The following is a 16,965-nucleotide window of genomic DNA, read 5'->3' on the forward strand; positions in this document are numbered from 1 at the left end:
CCTCACTTCTCCAAAAAGCCTTCTCCACTAACCGCACCTCGACTCAATATCTGCTCAGCCTCTTGGAAACAACGCGATCTTGAGGGCTGCATTGGTGTGGGCAATGTGTCCTGCCCATTATGTTGGCTAAGAAAGGCGGCCCGAAGATTAGAGCCCCGAGAAGGGTACGTGCCTCACCTCTCAAATCGATTCGCACACTGCGGTCGGGCTGAAGTTTGATACATCCTTTGTCCGTTCACTAAGACAACGGCTGTTGACATACCTACCTCACCTTCCATATCATGCCCACTCTCTCTCTCTCTCTCTCTTGCCTTGTTTATACTCAAAGCCAGTTCGCCTTCGCCTCTGTCAACTGACGCCCTGGTCTCTGGCTCCTGCTAACATGCCCCGCCATCAGGGTCTGACGAAAGACGATGTCGACTTCGATTCAACATGGAACACTTTATCCACCGCTTTCCAGGAGATCTTCGCCAAGAATGCTTCCAAACTCTCCTTCGAAGAACTCTTCCGCAATGCATACAAGTTGGTCTTGAAGAAAAAGCAGGACATGCTGTACGATAGGGTCGTACAACTGATAGAGACATGGCTGCGGGAAAACGTTCGAATGAAGATTCACGGTCTCATAACGCCTGCTCTCTTGGCTGATCGCTTGGATCAAAATGCCACCGTCCTATCCGAGGAGAGCAGAGTTGCTGGTGAGAGGTTTATTAGAGCTCTCAAAGACGCCTTTGCCGACCATCAACTCTGCACCGGGATGATTACCGACGTTCTCATGTATATGGTTAGTGTCCTCGACTGTTTTCTGATGCGCTGATACGATACTTATAGCCCGGCCAGGATCGCATGTTTGCTCAGGAGCAAAAGAGACCATCGATTTTTGCAGCTTCAATGGCGCTGTTTCGAACCCAGGTCCTCTACACTCCCTTGGATGATGACCCGAAAACCTCTGTGCTCTCCCTTTTAGAAACTGTTCTTCTCGATATGATCAGGTCGGAACGCAAAGGTGAAATCATTGACCGGCCGCTGGTTCGTGCTTGTTGTTACATGCTGGAAGGCCTCTACGTAACAATTACCGAGGAGGAAACCAGTAAACTCTACCTCATATCATTCGAACCCAAGTTCCTCCAAGCGAGTCGAGAATTCTATACGACCGAAGGCCAGACATTGTTGGTTGAGGCTGACGCAAGTACATTTTGCACCCATGCAAGAAAACGTTTGGCCGAAGAACACGAGCGGTGCCAGCAAACCATCTCCCAGATTACAGAACACAAAATTAAAAGCGTGGTGGAAAAAGAGCTCATTTCTGCTCATATTCGCGATGTCATCAACATGGAGGGCACGGGGGTTCAGAGTATGCTGGACAGTGATAAAGTTCAAGATCTTGCCAATGTCTTTGAGCTCATCAGCCGAGTGGACCCGCGGAAAGCTGCGCTGAAGGAGGTGGTCAAGAAGCGCGTCATAGGGCTCGGGATGGATATCAACAAGGCCGCGAATGTGATTGTTGATAGCACACCCGCACCGAAAGCCGCTCAGAAAGCCAGCACGGAGAGCAGAGGCATTCAGCAGGAGAAGGCACTGAGCCAACAGACTCAGGCTGCCATTGTGTGGGTGGAACAGATTCTAGTCTTGAAGGCCAAGTTCGACAGGCTCTGGACCGAAGCATTCCAGAAAGATACAGTTCTGGAGAAGGCTTTGGAGAATTCATTCCAAGATTTCATCAACATCAACGAGCGAAGCGCGGAGCATCTGTCTCTCTTCCTCGATGAATATCTGAAACGGGGCGGCAAGGACAAGAGTGATGCTGAAGTCGACACAATACTTGACAACGGCATCTTGCTGCTCCAGTACCTCGCGAACAAAGACACGTTCGAGACATACTACAAGAGACACATGGCCAAGCGCCTCCTGATGAAGAAATCAGTCAGCCGGGAGATGGAACGCCAGATGCTTTCAAAGATGAAGATGAAGATCGGAAACCAGTTCACCCAGAAGCTAGAAGGTCTCATCAGAGACACCGAGACGTCGGACGACCTCAACATGAAATACAAGGAATACGTCAACCAGCTCGGCGACCCCGACCCCAAACGCGTTGAGCTGGATTGCAGAGTCTTGACCACCACTATTTGGCCATTCGAAACACTCAGCAAACCTGATGACAACACTACCAAAACCGAATGCAAGTTTCCAGCTCCAGTTGAGCAGGTCCGGCAGAGATTCCAGAAGTTCTACCTTGATAAGCATACTGGTAGAAAGTTGACTTGGATGCCTGGTCTCGGTGACGCTGACATGAGAGCTACGTTCACGAATGGTGGGAAGACCCGACGATACGAACTCAACGTCTCGACCTATGCCATGGTCATTCTCATGCTCTTCAACGAGCTTCCACCTGGGGAATCTCTAACCTTTGAACAGATTGCGGCTGAGACAAATATTCCCAAGTCTGAGCTCATTCGCAATCTGCAGTCACTGTCGTTGGTTAACAAATGGAGAGTCCTGCGGAAAGAGCCGGTGTCAAAAGACGTCAAGCCATCAGACAAATTCTTTTTCAATGAAGAATTCAGCAGCCAATTCCTCAAGATCAAAGTGAGTGTTGTTGCCGGAGGCGGTGGCAACCGGGTCGAGAATCAGGAGGAACGCCGCGCGACTCAGAAACGGACGGAGGAGGAGCGTGGGATCGTCATCGAGGCCGCGATCGTTCGAATCATGAAGTCACGCAAGAGTCTGTCGCATTCACAGCTCATGACGGAGACTTTGGCTCAGATCTCGTCTCGTTTTCAACCGGATGTGAACATGATCAAGAAGAAGATCGAATCGTTGATAGAGAAGGAATACTTAGAGAGGGGGCCCGATCCAGCAAAACCTTCCTACAACTACTTGGCTTGAGAGGAATGGTTCCAAAAGGTCCACGTTCGACTTTGTCGGATTTTCGCAGTGGCGCTTGCCCGGCAGGAACACGTTTGAAGGAGTTGGATGGCATGACTTTTATGATGGAACGATGGCAAATGACATATGCATGGAGCACTCCTGGACGGAATGGGATAAGCATCGGCATGGCGCAGGGTCGACCACTTTACGTCCCTGTCTTCGACTTTGAGCGACAATGGAACTGAGATTCTGGCAGATTTGGGAAGAGCTGAACAAAGCTTTCAACTTGAGATCCATACAGCAACATAGGGGGAAATGTCACAACCCATTACGTCGACAAGCGCCTATATCTTACTCTTCAGGGGACTAGTGAATTCTGAAGGATTTCTGTGTGGTGTATCTTGTTTGTTCTAGCGTGACTGACGTGGCATGGTAACCCAGGTCAGTATCGCCAAGAGCATGATGTGAATGTCTACAAAGACATGGACTCCATTCACTTGTTCTCCTTGGAGCTTCTTCACCTACACCGCCTTTGTCTCACACTTTTAAGCTTGGCCGCGTCGAGCACTTCTCTGCTGCTTCAGTTTCACCAGTTTCCCAGCTGCGCCTGTCATCTCTTCTCCGAATCAGCTCACTTACTAAGCCCGCAAAATGGGGGATTCCAGCGCGCCCTATCCTTCTCGCTGGTCTGGGTATATTCAGTGTCACAAAACCCCAATTTACGACCCTCGTGGCGATGTTCAATTAGTGCTGAGCAAAAGAATCACTCCATCTGCTATCAGCCCTAACACCGGGACGGGTCCTACCAAGAAGGTTCAAGATGGCGGAGAGGCGCAGCTTGAGGCTCCTGCCGGACAGAACAATGGAGCGTCACCTGCAGAGGCACCGACGGCCCACGAAAATCAAGAGATCGAAGCCAAGGTGTCGTCAAAACATCTCTCGCTGGCGTCAAAGGTTTTCCGTGCCATGTTCGACGGCAATTTTCGGGAGGGAGTCGCGTTGGGAGCCGACCAAGCGACAAAAGTACCGCTACCTGAAGACAATGCCGATGCAATGATGGTTTTGCTTGGTATCATACATGGACTGAACCGAAGCGTCCCTCGCAAAATCGAGTACGCGCTGTTTTTTGCGATCGTGGTTCTGATTGACAAGTACGAGCTTCAAGAGGCTACGGGAGTGTACACAGATCTCTGGTTCTCTGATCTCTGGCCAGCCCGCAACACCTTGACTCCCCATCTTGCGGACCGGATTTACACTTGTTGGGTTCTCAGAAGACCAGTTGAGTACACTGAAGTGACCAGGGATGCTATTTATTGGTGTACTTCTCACTTTGAAGAAAACGGACTTCCATTTCCACCTGCAATCCCCAGTAAGTATGCCTTTTAAGTCAACGTTTCAGGCCATCTAACAGTCCTTGGCTAAAGGCAAGATCGAAGCAAGTCGACTATCGATCATCGGCGACATGCTCATCTATCTGAACGATACTGTTGAACGTTACCAGAGTGACACCCAGCAATGTTTACGACACGCAGAATGTGACGCTCTTGTCCTTGGAGACCTTATCAAGAAGTTGAAGCTCAAGGGCCTCTACCCTATCCCTCAAGCCACTGCTCTGGATATTTCCATTATGGAGCTTTTCTCTCGGTTACGTGCACTGGGAGTCTCCTCGCTGTGTGAGATATATCCTCTAACTCAACTAAAACCATCTCGTTGTATTCCGAAGTTAGATCTGCGATTTTGCGGTGTTATGAAGGGCCTTGAAAGCGAACTCTCAAAACTCGAAAAGAGGATTCAGGGTTTGACATTGCCCTTCTTTACTCCTTGAATAGGGAACAGGGGGATAGCGCCGGAACAACTGTCATTCAAAGCCACAATGCAACCTTGGAGAAATCGGCACACGGGTAGCTCGAGTTAGAGGAATGCAACCGGGCCAGGATGCAGATTTCCTGAATTCAGATATCTGTGTGGAATAGCTTCGCAGTCCATTCGGTACTCACCGTCACACGTGCGATAGCAATGCCTGGTTCTCACCTCTGACGGTTGCGCACAAGTCCCGGGATGTTCATTTCGCAACACCATGCTCAAGGTACACAAGGTTCTTCAGGGAGCATGTTCTCCGACTTATTGAAAGCTTCATACCGTTCAATTTGAAGGCCAGGTGGGAAAACTAGACATCGTTTAAAAGTCGGGTGGTTTGACACAGACATTGCAGGAATGAGAAGGGTGACAGTTTTCTGGGACAATACATTCCGCAGGAATGAATATCGGGCCTGATTGCGCAAGCACCATCACCCGCAAGTGGACAGCCATCCATGGACAGAAACAAAATCCCTGAGCCTAGATAGTGGTAAAAATAGATGCAAAATGATGTACCGAGTGGAATATGTCCGTTATATGAGACTGGTGGCTGCCAAGGTGACGCCCTTTTTCCAGGTCACGGTCAGACGCGCTATTTTCGCGACCCAATATCGGTGCATACAACGTTACCTCTTCTGGCATCCAAACCACATCTCCCTACGGAATATAGGTCCCTGCGTCAAGAGCAACGACAGAAATGCCCGCCGTGGTGTCAAGTGTGATCCTCTCCGTGGTCTCATAAGTCAATTCTCTAACACTGTTTCGGCGCCGGCCATTGTCGCGTCATTATACCATCGATCCAGGGCCATTTACGGTCTGTCGCTCTCAGATCTATCATTGTGGTGATCGCAGTTGTTCATGGGAGCAATGGACCTTGATATCTCCGACATCCTTGCTGATGTCTCGCGCTCTCAAACCTACTCAACGACATCCTCTCACCCCTACTCTTCGAGTGATACAGACACCTTCACAGACCACCAACTCCTCACCCGGGCATGGATATCGGAACGCTGCGCACCCGATCTACTCCCCTATCCTACAGAACTTATGACCCGCGTAATGTCGCGGGTCCAATCACAGATATCACGTATTGAGGATCTAGCGAGCGGAATGGGCGATGGATCTTCGCCTCTGTACCCAAACTCGATGGACGGGCCCAATGGCGGAAAGCCGACCAGCAGCACACAGAATACCAACCTAGTCCTGGCGATATTGCAGACAGATCTTTCACGGACACAGTTTCTTGTAAGGAGTTTGCTGAGACAACGACTCGCCAAGATGACCAAGCACGCCACCTATTACCTCTCTCAACATCTCAACTCGGACACGAAGACGTCCACTATCATGTCGACATCAGAAATCAGCTTCCTGAGGCATCACCAAGCCCTCCTAGGAGAACTCTACGATTCGAGTTTCCTGAACTCACTTCCCTCGGGACTACGGAGGCTGGATGATTCAAGCGGAGGGGTACCCATGATCGAAGGACCAGACGGCTCAAAGGCTGTGGTCGTGAGATGTGTGAACGAGGGGACGTGGAACAACGAAAGGGACGTCGATCAGGCGAGGGACCAGGGCCAGGAAGAAGGTGCTAGTGTAGTGCTGCGGATGAGGAGAGGGGAGGTCTGGGTTGTCAGGTGGAAGGACGTCAGGAACGGCGTCCAGAGGGGAGAGGTGGAGTTGTTATGACCAATGACCTGTACCATCCCATTCGAGGTGCTTGACTTAGCACCCACCATAAGTAATGAGAAACGACGTCTGGCCCTAGAAATGCCTTCCAATGTCGGGCCCACGATACAGATCGGAAGAAAGGCTGCGATTGTGAGCAGCCACCACGTGACAAGGCTGAAGTCGGCGCCAAGTCCCCAGCCTCGTTCAAAAAGTCAAGCCCCAAGCTAATCGCGTCGCAAGTTGCAGCGCGCCCTCTCCTCCTGCAGCCATTTTGCACAACCACTTAACAGCCCTTAATCTTCCATGATATCGACAGCCTTGCTCTGATCCCATTTGTTTCAAGATGAATCCGATGATGAAAGACCCTGCGGCCGGTATCCCGCCGCAGCTGGTGAGTTGCAAAATCCTCTTGTCGATTCCTTCCAACTGACTTGTACACAATCAGCTACCTCATCTGCACTTGGTGTCCAAATATCGCTACCCGATCACGAGCAATCCCGCAGTCGATACAATTGTTGGATACCTCCTGGAAGCGCCCAAGATTGTGCGCGATCTACAGCCCATGCAATGGCAATTTATCGACACTCCGCCGGACGGCACATTGATCCTCGAGTGGCAGCCGCTCGAATACCTGGGTACAAGCTACGCGAGTGATGGTTTCATTTGGGCAGATGTGGAACATGTGTACAAATCCGAAGTTCGGGGATATGTAGGTAACAATCCACCGTCTACGGCCGGTTGCTAATGCTGTCCGGACAGACTTTGGAAATGTTTCTGCAGAGAGCTGGCTTTCGAGCCACGGGCGAAATCATGGCCACACACAGCAGAAGACGCTATCGGCTGCTTCCTGGAAACCCAGCCCATGGCCTCCCAAGTCCCGATCCCAGCTTATGGCTGACTCACTACTCAAAAGCCTCGCCGCGCGACCACGTCCCCGCCTCCAATATCCCGATCATGCCTCATGTTCATGCACTACTCCAACAGCGTCGCATGATCCAGAGTCAAGGTCAACTGCCTCGAAAAGAGTTCATGCTGCACGACCGATCAAATTGGCCCACGATGCACTTACCTCCGGGAGTGGCGAGGGGACCCGCCCCAGGGCAAGTTCCTCCAGGCGTTGGTCACAGAAGAGGCGCGAGCATTACCCAAGACACAACAGTGGAGGAAGAAGAAGACGTCTCTCGGGGTGACTTGCTTGATTTTATGGCCCCCAGAGATATCAGTCGGGTCCGCTACGAGCAACACCATGACTGGATGGAGGAGATAATTGAGTCGCCATATCCCACCCTCTCCATCATCCCTAGTGACTTGGGGTTTGGACGGAAGGGCCCGTTGGAGGAATTGACCAAAGATTTCTTCGATGCTCCTGTCTCGGCTGTGAGCGAGCCAAGTAATGGACCGCTGCCACGAGTTGGTAAAATGGCTGCTGGGCGAGCTGATGACTTCATCAAGCGCGCTTCTGAAAAACTCGCCAAAATGCAAGAGGAACTGGAAGAAATGAGGAACAGACACGCCCGGAGGATGGAAAAATTGCGTCGGTCGACGACATTGGCAACTGCTGAAAAGAAGCTGCGAACAGTATCGGATGTGGCAGAGAGACCAAGTATCTCGAAAGACAGTACCAATGGTGATGCCGACACCGCCCCGCGTGACGCGATTGACGACATCATGGAAACAGTAGAGTCGGATATAGGCCAAAAGCTGACAAGGACCAACACCGTGACACTTGTTTCAAGAGGAGGCTTGGAGGAGCGAAACAAAGTTGCTGCTGTGCCAGCCCAGCCTCCAGCCCCAGCCGTTGCTTCGCCGCAGAAAGCCATCCACGCTCTTCCCATTGCAGAGATTGCCAGTACCCAACAACCGTCACAGCCTCAGCCCGCCGCGACTCCCGTCGAAGAGCCAAAGCAAGAGCCGCAGGAGGCCTCTGTGGCTAGCGGCGAGCAACAAACCCACGCGACTGCAGAACCGTTACCTACCCCGCCTGAAGCCCCAACGACACAGTCTGCAGACGCGGAGCAGCAGCCTGAAGCAGATACCAACGAGCAAGCCGAAGATCTACCGCAATTGGACGACATTGTCACAGATGTGAACATGGATGGTATGGATGACCAAGTCGACAACGTCAATCAAGACGGCGACGAATGGGTCATGATTGGGGAAGACGGGGATCAAAACGCCATGGAGATTCCAGAACTGCCAGATGACGGTCAACCAGAGGAAAGTCAAGCCGTGGCGGACGGGACTGGAGACCAGTCTAATGCTGAGGGGACAAATGAGGGACAGCAAGCTCAGGCGCAGCCACCTCCGGATGGAGCGCTGAACACTCCTGATTTTGGTATGGGCGGGGATTTTGATAATGTGGAAGTGGACACGGCGGGGGATGCGCTTGCAAGTTATGACAACGACGACGACGACGACCTGAACTTGGATGGGATGGAGGGCTCTGCCTTTGGAGACGCCTTCCATCCCGAGGACGACGAGGAGATGTCGTAGAGCGAGTATGTCCCTCTGTTTCCGCCCGGCACTGGGTGAGTTTCTGGTTTGATTTCTCTCCTATAGCTTTCATGTATACCACCATTTTGATAGGGAAGCGGGCACGACCAGGATGGCTTCGGATATGTACCTATACCGGGGTTGGCCAAAGGGTGGAAGATCAATTGCGGGAGCCGCACAGCGGGTGAGGAATTCCCACGTGCGCAGCGACATGTAAAAGTATACGAGGTGATCGACTCCGCCTGGGATGAAATTTCTTCTGCTGCCATAAAACACCCGTCCATCATTCATCAGGCTTTTACGGCCATTCTAGCTCTCAATTAAGCAGACTTCATCGTCATCGAGCTGCCGTGTGCCTGGTGTGGTGCCTTTTTTCCCGCATTTACCGAACCTCTGGAGTCCACATCCAATCCATTGTTTGGCTTCCCACAATGTTACGCACGCCATCGCCAAGCAGCCTCTATGGCTTGGTTGACATGGGAAGGTATATCATCTAGGGACCTTCCATACCATTTCCTTCGGCTGCACAGATACTGACAATGCTTGGGACTGGCGTGGCGACAGCAATGGCATCCGGTTCTCCATCACCGACCTCTCGCCCTCAACGGCCCGTTCCCTTCCCACCGTCTACCAAGACCGCGAGGGCATCTCACTATTCGACGCCCAGTACTCATCTGGCGCCAAGGGGCCTATCCCCCAGGAGACCACCGACGAAGTCCTGTCGTCACTGGCCAAGTTCAAGACCGCGTGTGCCGACTTTGGCGTGCCCGAGACCAACATCAGAGTCCTGGCCACAGAAGCCACGAGGAGTGCAGAAAACTCGGCAGACTTTCGGCGGCAGATCAAAGAGGCCACCGGTTGGGAAGTCGATATGCTGCCCAAGGAGGCTGAAGGGACGATAGGGGCCATGGGCGTCGCCAGCAGCTTTGCCTCGGTGGAGGGCCTGGTCATGGACCTGGGTGGTACTTGAAGCCTCTTTTCCTTGTCTAGGAAGATCAGATCCTAATGGCATTTGACTGACTGCTAGCTATCCAGGAGGAAGCACTCAAATCACCTGGATGATCGCCAAAGACGGCCACGTCCAGACCAGCCCAAAGGGCAGCATCTCGTTCCCTTACGGCGCGGCAGCCATGACGCGGAAACTGCGAGAACTCTCCCTGTCGCCCCCCGATCACAACGGACACCACAAATCCCGATCTCCGGTCCAGTCGCCCCAGGAGGAACTCGAGGAGGACATGAAAGCGCAGTTCCGCCAGGCTTACGACGACCTGGACCTCCCCGACTCTCTGCGGCACAAGGCCCGGCACGGCGGGTTGACGCTGTACCTCTCCGGCGGCGGGTTCCGGGGCTGGGGGTACCTCCTGATGTCGCAGCACAAGGTGTCGCCGTACCCGATCCCCATCATCAACGGCTTCTGCGTCACGAAGCGCGAGTTCCAGCAGACGGGGGCGATCACGGCCGTGGCGGCGGAGGAGTCGGTGTTCCGGATCTCGAAGCGGCGGGCCGAGCAGGTGCCGGCGGTGGCGTTCCTGGTCAACGTGCTCGTCGACGCGCTGCCGATGATCCAGCAGGTGCGCTTCTGCCAGGGCGGGGTGCGCGAGGGGTTCCTCTTCGACACGCTCGACGCGCCCACCAAGGCCCTCGACCCCTTGGCCGCTGCGACCGCGCCGTACGGCCCCTCGTCGGCGGCCGACCTGGCGGCGCTCCTCTGGGACGGGCTCCCCGGGGTGAACCACCTGGACCGCTCGCTACCGGCGTCGTTCACGCCGGCGCTGGTCCGCGCCGTCGCCGACATGATGTACCTGCACCTGCCGCTGCCCAAGGAGACGCGGTCGCTGGCGGCGCTGCACGCGCCCCTCACGGGCGTGCTGACGGCCGCGCACGGCGTCGCCCACGCCGCCCGCGCCATCCTGGCCCTCGCCCTCTGCGCGCGCTGGAACGTCGACCTGCCCCCGCCGCACGAGGCCCTGCACGCCCGCCTGCGCGCCGTGCTCACCCACCAGGAGGGCTTCTGGGCCAGCTACCTCGGCGCCCTGGCCGGCCTGCTCGGCACCGTCTACCCTGCCGGCCACGTCGACCCGAAGCGGCCCCGCATCAGGCTCGCCGCGCGCTGGGCCGACGGGCTCGGCAAGAAGGGCCTCAGCCAGGGCGTCGTGCTCGACCTCAAGTGCCGCCGCGAGGACCCCATGACCGTGCCCCTCGCGCTGAACCCGCTCGTCGATGACCTGGAAAAGGTCGGCAAGAAGAAGAACCGCGTCGGCGGCGAGCACGGCTTCGGCGTCCCCGTCCAGGTCGAGATCGAGAGGACCTTGATCTGAAATTGGAACCGCGTGCGGGGCTGGGTACGTACGTCGATAGGCAGGCACTGTTCTCTATCCTACAGGGTGTATCTCCCAAAGATACGGACCGAATAGGAGTATCCCGTTCGTATGTAGCTGTATAACAGGCTCAGCCGATCACTGCAGAGGAGTTCAATCCTGCTGTCTATTCTCATCACGAACGGGGACCACATATGAAATCAAGACTCGTTTGAGGTGACAAGCCCAACCTAACACCGCTATGTTGCATGTCAAATGAGAAGAGCCCTGAAATTCTACCATTCTCATACAATCCGGCGTTTCTCGGTGCCTGTCATGGCCTCCCAAAACTCAGCCGGCTCACTGCAGCCCATCTCTTCCCGCAGGATCTCCCCTTCCATCCAGCCCTGCACAAAACACGTCCCCAGAAACCTGTACGCACCTTCGATCTCCGGATGCTCACCCAGTATGACCGGGACGGAACATGTCGCTAGGATTGCCAGGTGAAAGGGCCCGCAATGACCAGGACGGTCACTGTCCCCCTCAACTTTGCCAAGGTAGTCCGGCAACAAGCCCAGATAGCCTTTTTCAGAGACAAAGAGGTGCCTGCCGCGCATGATGGTGCGTACAACGTCCCACGCTTCTTGGGATGAGTAACTGCTTCCGTACCAGGGGACATGTCGAGACCGGTTCGGATGCTGGTCGGGGTTCAGCCTTGGCTTGAACGGGATGCAAGTGTATGGCGCCGTCCAAGAGTCTTCATCATGGGGTATATTAGGACTTTCTTCTTCTTTCGGCCAGGAAGCAACGCAGTCTCCGTGTACCATTGCTATCAAGGCCTGTGTGACATCGTCGTAGGGGGTGATATTGTTCTTGGCGAAAAAGTCTTTGCAAAAACCAACCAGTCCTGGAACTGCCGCTTCTACTGGAAGCTGTCCGGTTTTGCCGGCTATAACACCGTCCACTTTGTCCAGAATGACGCCAGCACAGTGTAGCGTGTTGTCTTCGAATTCAAAGTATTTGGGTTCGCCTGGCTCCTGACGGACGCCGCCGTCGGCGCAGTAGACTCTGCCGTCAATATCGTCGTGCATGGAGATCCGAAGCCGCCGAAACGTCTCACGACGGATAAGGGAGCTCGAGAGGGACGGCGTGCTCCAGTCCGGACACCACGAGGACACCTTCGAATAGAACCCGCGATGATCGGCAGGATTCGTGAACTCGGAGGCGCCAATCATATCTAGACTGCCGCTGTGGGCACACCATGCCTTGGTAAAGTCCATGTAAGTCTCCTCGTAGGGGCGTGAGTAGTCGGTGATAAATTCCAGACCGGCCTTGTCACGTGCAACATTCCACAACGCAAACAGCTTGTCATGTGGGATAGCAGCTTCGAAATCGCGGGCGAGGATTGCAGATTCGAGGTATCCGGGCGCTGTGTTTCTAATGTCGTGCATTATGAATCCGTTGCGGGCTCTGCCCATGTGGAGATGGCGAAAGTAAAAGAGCTTGCGAACGAATAGTAGCTGAGCCGGGTCGATGCTTCGCAAACCAGGTGTAGAATCCTTCATTTTCTGAGCAAGGTCTGGATCTCGTGATAGCATGTCGCTCAGATGGGCTGCCGCCGTCTCGAGTGCTTCAAAGGTGGTCCCGCTTCGCAACCCACAGGAAATCATCGGGTTCGAAGACAAGGCCACCTCCTGAAGGATCCATGCTCTTCGAAAATAAGGCCGAGTCAAGAACAGATATAAAGCCGCACAAAGCTTGGGGATTTCGTCTGGACTGATTCGCTCTGGTTTGCCGATGATGTACTCGTAGTCTGCGTCCATGTGGATGACGGGTTCTTGGAGGTGCTTGACAAAGTCTTGGGCAAGTTCGCTGTACTGGTCCTCCTCGCCCACGTCACAGACGACAACCGCAGCACGATCATAGACAGCAGCTATGCGAGGGATCTGATGATTTTTTTCATTCACGTCGGACTGATTGATGCATATGGCATCTGCCCAGACAGCGCAAGCACGCGGCGACGAGGACGGGCGCACGCGGCGAAGGGCGCGGTCCAGGTTCTCTCGAATGTGCATCAATTCTCCGTTCACAGTGACTTGGACACTGTCTTTCGAGTCTCCCCATGTGTACGATAGAGCATGGTAGACCACGTCAGAGGCAAGCGGGCAATGCGCCAGATGGAGCAACAACGGTCCCTCCTTGTCCTCATTTGGCTCGACCACGATGATGCGGGTTTCGTCAGCCACAGTGTCTAGAGGTACGTACTGATAAGCTTGAGTTGGGTGCTAGATGGATGGTTTGCTTCCGAGCTTGACTGGGTAGACCCGTGGCAATGGCCATTGTTCCGGCAATTCATGCCAGTCCTTGGTCCACTCCCTGTATCTGGAGTCAATGACTCTTTCAAACACCTTTCGGTCCATCAGGTCGCGCAGGAAACGTTGCATGTCCACCACCAATTCCGCTTTCTCGTACATCTTATCCTGGAATTCGCGGGTCCAGTAGCGAGCCATCTCGTCCGGTTTCCGCTGGTCGACACAAATGTATCGAATCCAGAGCCTCACAGGTTTGTCGGTGGGGGGTTCGAAGTATCGAAGAAACCTTTCCAATGCGGCCGAGATGATCAGGCATTTGCCATCGACGAGGATCAATTCCTCGAGCAGGCGATATCCTCGAGCATTTCGCACGGCGATGAATGGGTCGGCGTGACCAAGCAGTTGAGTCTCAATGGTGCAGCTAACCAGACTGTCTAGTCCCTCCTGGACGTGCCCTGCGGGACGTCGCTGTAGGACAAGAAACCGAAGCTCCTCATTCTCCAAGTCGAGGTCGCCATACTGGAATGGTTCGCCCTGAACAATTTCCCGAAAGCCTTGGTCGTTGACCACCACTGCAGCCATTGCATAGCTGGACCTTTACTGCATCATGCAGACCAGGGATCGCTTTCGTAGGAAGATGCGAAGACATCGTCTACTTGTGGATGTCGGGAGGTTCGACGGGGCTGTGCTGGAGCCTGACCCCAGCGAGTGCCATGGCGCATTTGGGGAAGGCCGAAGTATGGAGGACGATGAGACAGTCTTGATTTGGGGGCCATTTGCAGGCCTCGTGCTTGGACATTGGACAAGGCTGAACGCAGCGGCAAAAGGTGCGGGTGAATGCCAAGAGCCAAGCCTGGGACGCAGCTCGGCAGCTGGTGGCCACCATCTTCACCAACTGTAAACCATCGACAAATATTTCCTCCTGCGCAGATCCATCGCCATCAGCTACGGCTTTACTTCCGGCTTTCGTATTGCCACCATCGCAATCAAAGCTGCAAAATGGACAGGATCGGCCAGCCTCCCGCTCCCCGCAGTGTGATCATTGCTCTCTTGGGCCAACACTACGGGTCTCCTGCAGCGCAGATCCCGTCTCCATGCCACAAACAAGCCTCGCACGAATGCTTTTGCTTTTGCTCCACGAGACACAAGTCCAACCAATTCCGCTCTTCTAGCCTATGAGTTCATTGCTTAATTCAAAATCTTCGCTCTTGGACAGCATGCGACCCAACATGTTGACTTTTCGACCTGTTGGTTAAACATTGCGACTCGTCCTCCTTTCTTCTTTCCTTCCATCCTTCCATCCTTCCATCCTTTCCACATCAAGAACTCACCCAGCATTATGGGCATCTTCAAGGCCCAATATGTGGCCCCCACGGGGGTTGTCTCTAACAATGGGAGCGTGTCATCAGGAATCCCCGCCTCGAATGATGTTGAAAAAGATGGAGGTACTGAGCTCAAAGAGTCGACCACAACCAGTGTACGAATAGACCCTGCACTGGAGAGAAGAGTCGTGCGCAAAATTGACCTCCGTGTAACTCCACTCGTTACCTTCTTGTGTAAGTCGAACAATCGATTGCTCTGTCGTGGGACAGAGACTATACTGTCTAAGCTGCACAAGGCGCTATGCAAGACCTGGGGACGGAACTTCTGTCTTCACTATGCTGGTCGATATGTATTCTTGACAAAGCTCTCGTTCCGGAGCATGACTGACCGTGCTTAATTCTTGATGAGACCAATTCATTGACAGCTTGCAGTTTTACTTTCGTTCCTCGACCGATCGAACATCGGCAATGCGCGTATTGCTGGCATGGAAGATGACCTCGATCTGACTGGCGATCGATATGACTGGTTGTTGACGATATTCTACATATCGTATATTGTGTTCCAATTCCAAGTGCGCTCTCCTGGCCACATCAGCTTGAGCTGTTCAATATGCTGACGGTTTGCTGCAGGGTTTTATGTGGAAGATAGTGTAAGCCTTGGAAAGTGATCTGGAGGCTGGGCTTTACTGACAGACACCAGAAAGCCGCATACTTGGGCTTGCTTCATCACTCTTGCCTGGTAAGTACTCGCCCAATACAACCTCCGGAGCTTTTATCAACGACTGCAGGGGAATCGTTGCAACCTGTCAAGCGGCCACCCAGTCATGGGGCGGAGAGATGGCCTTGCGATTCCTGCTCGGTGCTGCCGAGGCGGGCTTCGGGCCGAGCATTCCTTACCTGCTCAGTTTCTTCTATCTCAGGCACGAGCATGGATTCCGCAGCGGAATCTTCCTCGCAGCGGCTCCTCTCGCCAACACGTTCGCTGGAGCTTTGGCCTACGGAATCACAAGTGGCCACCCGAGCATTGCCAAATGGAGGCTACTATTCCTTGTGGAAGGCATTCCGACCATCCTGGCAGCTCCCTTAGCGTGGTTCTTCCTTCCCGATAGCCCGACCAGTGCTAGGTTCTTGACCGCGGAAGAAAAGGAGGTTGCCAGGGCTAGAGTCATCAGGCAGCATGGTCACCAAGAGGAAGGAAAGCACCGCGTCAGTCTGAAGGAGATCGGCCAAACACTGATTGACGCCAAAGCGTGGTTTACAGCGGTAAGTCGTTGTCGGACACGATGATCGAGCGTAAGCAGCTGACTGAGTGCCCAGTTGATGTACTTCTCATGCAATGTGTCCTACTCGTCGTTGCCAGTCTTCTTGCCCACCATCCTCAATCAAATGGGGTTCTCCTCGATCAACGCTCAAGGGTTGTCGGCACCGCCATATTTTATCTCCACCATCGTCACAGTTATGACATGTTGGATCGCCGATCGAACTCAACAGCGAGGACTCATGATTGCCTTCTTGAGCTGTGTGGCTGGCATCGGGTACATCCTTCTCGCAACGTGCACGGCGGTAGCCCCGAGGTACTTTGGAACATTTCTCTGCGCGTCCGGGGTGTTTCCCGCGATCGCCAATATTCTGCCGTGGGTCGTCAACAACCAGGGAAGCGACAGTCGCCGGGGAATGGGAATAGTCCTTCTCAACCTCGTCGGACAGTGTGGCCCACTTCTCGGAACTAGGATCTTTCCCAAATCTCAGCAGCCGCGATACGTGGAGGGACAGAGTATCTGTGCGGCATTTATGTTCTTCAACGCACTGCTGGCCCTGTCGCTGAGAACGCTTTTGGTGTGGGAGAACAAGAGATTGGACAAGAAGTATGGGTCCCAAGGCGGTGCGGAGACGCGCAGGGCGACGGGTGGCAAGGCTGACACGAATGTGGGAGAAGAGAACTATGGCAGTGCGTTCAGGTATATTCTCTAGAGGGGGTTTCTCGAAATCGCCGAGGCCGGACTCCTATACCTATCCTCTGGTGCACCTCTCTGTGCACATGCAGCTGTCAGCATTGATAGCATTGATATGGGCCTGTTTAGGGACTAGCGCCGCCGCCGCAAACCTGCATGAACCCTGGTTCCCATGACGTCATTGGGCGTTAAGCCAAAG

The 16,965-nt window shown here is 53.9% G+C and overlaps 7 protein-coding genes across 7 annotated transcripts; 6 read left to right on the top strand and 1 right to left on the bottom strand.

Annotated features, from left to right (window-relative positions):
- Window positions 1-119: 119 nt before the first annotated feature.
- Window positions 120-2,883, top strand: PV07_05739 (uncharacterized protein; the record flags this gene model as incomplete). Its single annotated transcript, XM_016392652.1, has 3 exons — window positions 120-164; window positions 398-781; window positions 838-2,883. The coding sequence occupies 3 exons, from the start codon at window positions 120-122 to the stop codon at window positions 2,881-2,883; spliced, it is 2,475 nt and encodes an 824-aa protein (XP_016250171.1).
- A 633-nt stretch (window positions 2,884-3,516) lies between these two features.
- Window positions 3,517-4,690, top strand: PV07_05740 (uncharacterized protein; the record flags this gene model as incomplete). The annotated part of the gene is made up of 2 exons (XM_016392653.1): window positions 3,517-4,234; window positions 4,290-4,690. 2 exons carry the CDS (start codon window positions 3,517-3,519, stop codon window positions 4,688-4,690), a joined length of 1,119 nt encoding a protein of 372 aa, XP_016250172.1.
- Window positions 4,691-5,382: 692 nt separating this feature from the next.
- Window positions 5,383-6,490, top strand: PV07_05741 (uncharacterized protein). Its single transcript, XM_016392654.1, has one exon. The coding sequence runs from the start codon at window positions 5,581-5,583 to the stop codon at window positions 6,406-6,408; it is 828 nt and encodes a 275-aa protein (XP_016250173.1). The 5' UTR covers window positions 5,383-5,580; the 3' UTR covers window positions 6,409-6,490.
- A 243-nt stretch (window positions 6,491-6,733) lies between these two features.
- PV07_05742 (uncharacterized protein) lies at window positions 6,734-8,883 on the top strand (the record flags this gene model as incomplete). The annotated part of the gene is made up of 3 exons (XM_016392655.1): window positions 6,734-6,781; window positions 6,836-7,099; window positions 7,150-8,883. The coding sequence occupies 3 exons, from the start codon at window positions 6,734-6,736 to the stop codon at window positions 8,881-8,883; spliced, it is 2,046 nt and encodes a 681-aa protein (XP_016250174.1).
- Window positions 8,884-9,314: 431 nt separating this feature from the next.
- PV07_05743 (uncharacterized protein) lies at window positions 9,315-11,423 on the top strand (the record flags this gene model as incomplete). The annotated part of the gene is made up of 3 exons (XM_016392656.1): window positions 9,315-9,367; window positions 9,448-9,845; window positions 9,919-11,423. 3 exons carry the CDS (start codon window positions 9,315-9,317, stop codon window positions 11,199-11,201), a joined length of 1,734 nt encoding a protein of 577 aa, XP_016250175.1. The 3' UTR covers window positions 11,202-11,423.
- A 14-nt stretch (window positions 11,424-11,437) lies between these two features.
- Window positions 11,438-14,074, bottom strand: PV07_05744 (uncharacterized protein; the record flags this gene model as incomplete). The annotated part of the gene is made up of 2 exons (XM_016392657.1): window positions 11,438-13,465; window positions 13,505-14,074. 2 exons carry the CDS (start codon window positions 14,072-14,074, stop codon window positions 11,486-11,488), a joined length of 2,550 nt encoding a protein of 849 aa, XP_016250176.1. The 3' UTR covers window positions 11,438-11,485.
- Window positions 14,075-14,554: 480 nt separating this feature from the next.
- On the top strand, window positions 14,555-16,933 carry PV07_05745 (uncharacterized protein). The gene is made up of 6 exons (XM_016392658.1): window positions 14,555-15,048; window positions 15,247-15,386; window positions 15,445-15,464; window positions 15,515-15,553; window positions 15,603-16,077; window positions 16,132-16,933. Exons 1-6 carry the CDS (start codon window positions 14,832-14,834, stop codon window positions 16,783-16,785), a joined length of 1,545 nt encoding a protein of 514 aa, XP_016250177.1. The 5' UTR covers window positions 14,555-14,831; the 3' UTR covers window positions 16,786-16,933.
- The last annotated feature ends 32 nt before the right edge of the window (window positions 16,934-16,965 follow it).

This window comes from Cladophialophora immunda (assembly GCF_000835495.1).
Source record: "Cladophialophora immunda strain CBS 83496 unplaced genomic scaffold supercont1.3, whole genome shotgun sequence".
NCBI lineage: Eukaryota > Fungi > Ascomycota > Eurotiomycetes > Chaetothyriales > Herpotrichiellaceae > Cladophialophora > Cladophialophora immunda.

Coding starts and splice junctions, on each gene's coding strand:
- PV07_05745 (XM_016392658.1), top strand. CDS start 14,832: ATGGGCATCTTCAAGGCCCAATATGTGGCCCCCACGGGGGTTGTCTCT. Junction 15,465..15,514: donor GGTTTTATGTGGAAGATAGT/GTAAGCCTTGGA, acceptor GACAGACACCAG/AAAGCCGCATACTTGGGCTT. Junction 16,078..16,131: donor CCAAAGCGTGGTTTACAGCG/GTAAGTCGTTGT, acceptor CTGAGTGCCCAG/TTGATGTACTTCTCATGCAA.
- PV07_05741 (XM_016392654.1), top strand. CDS start 5,581: ATGGGAGCAATGGACCTTGATATCTCCGACATCCTTGCTGATGTCTCG.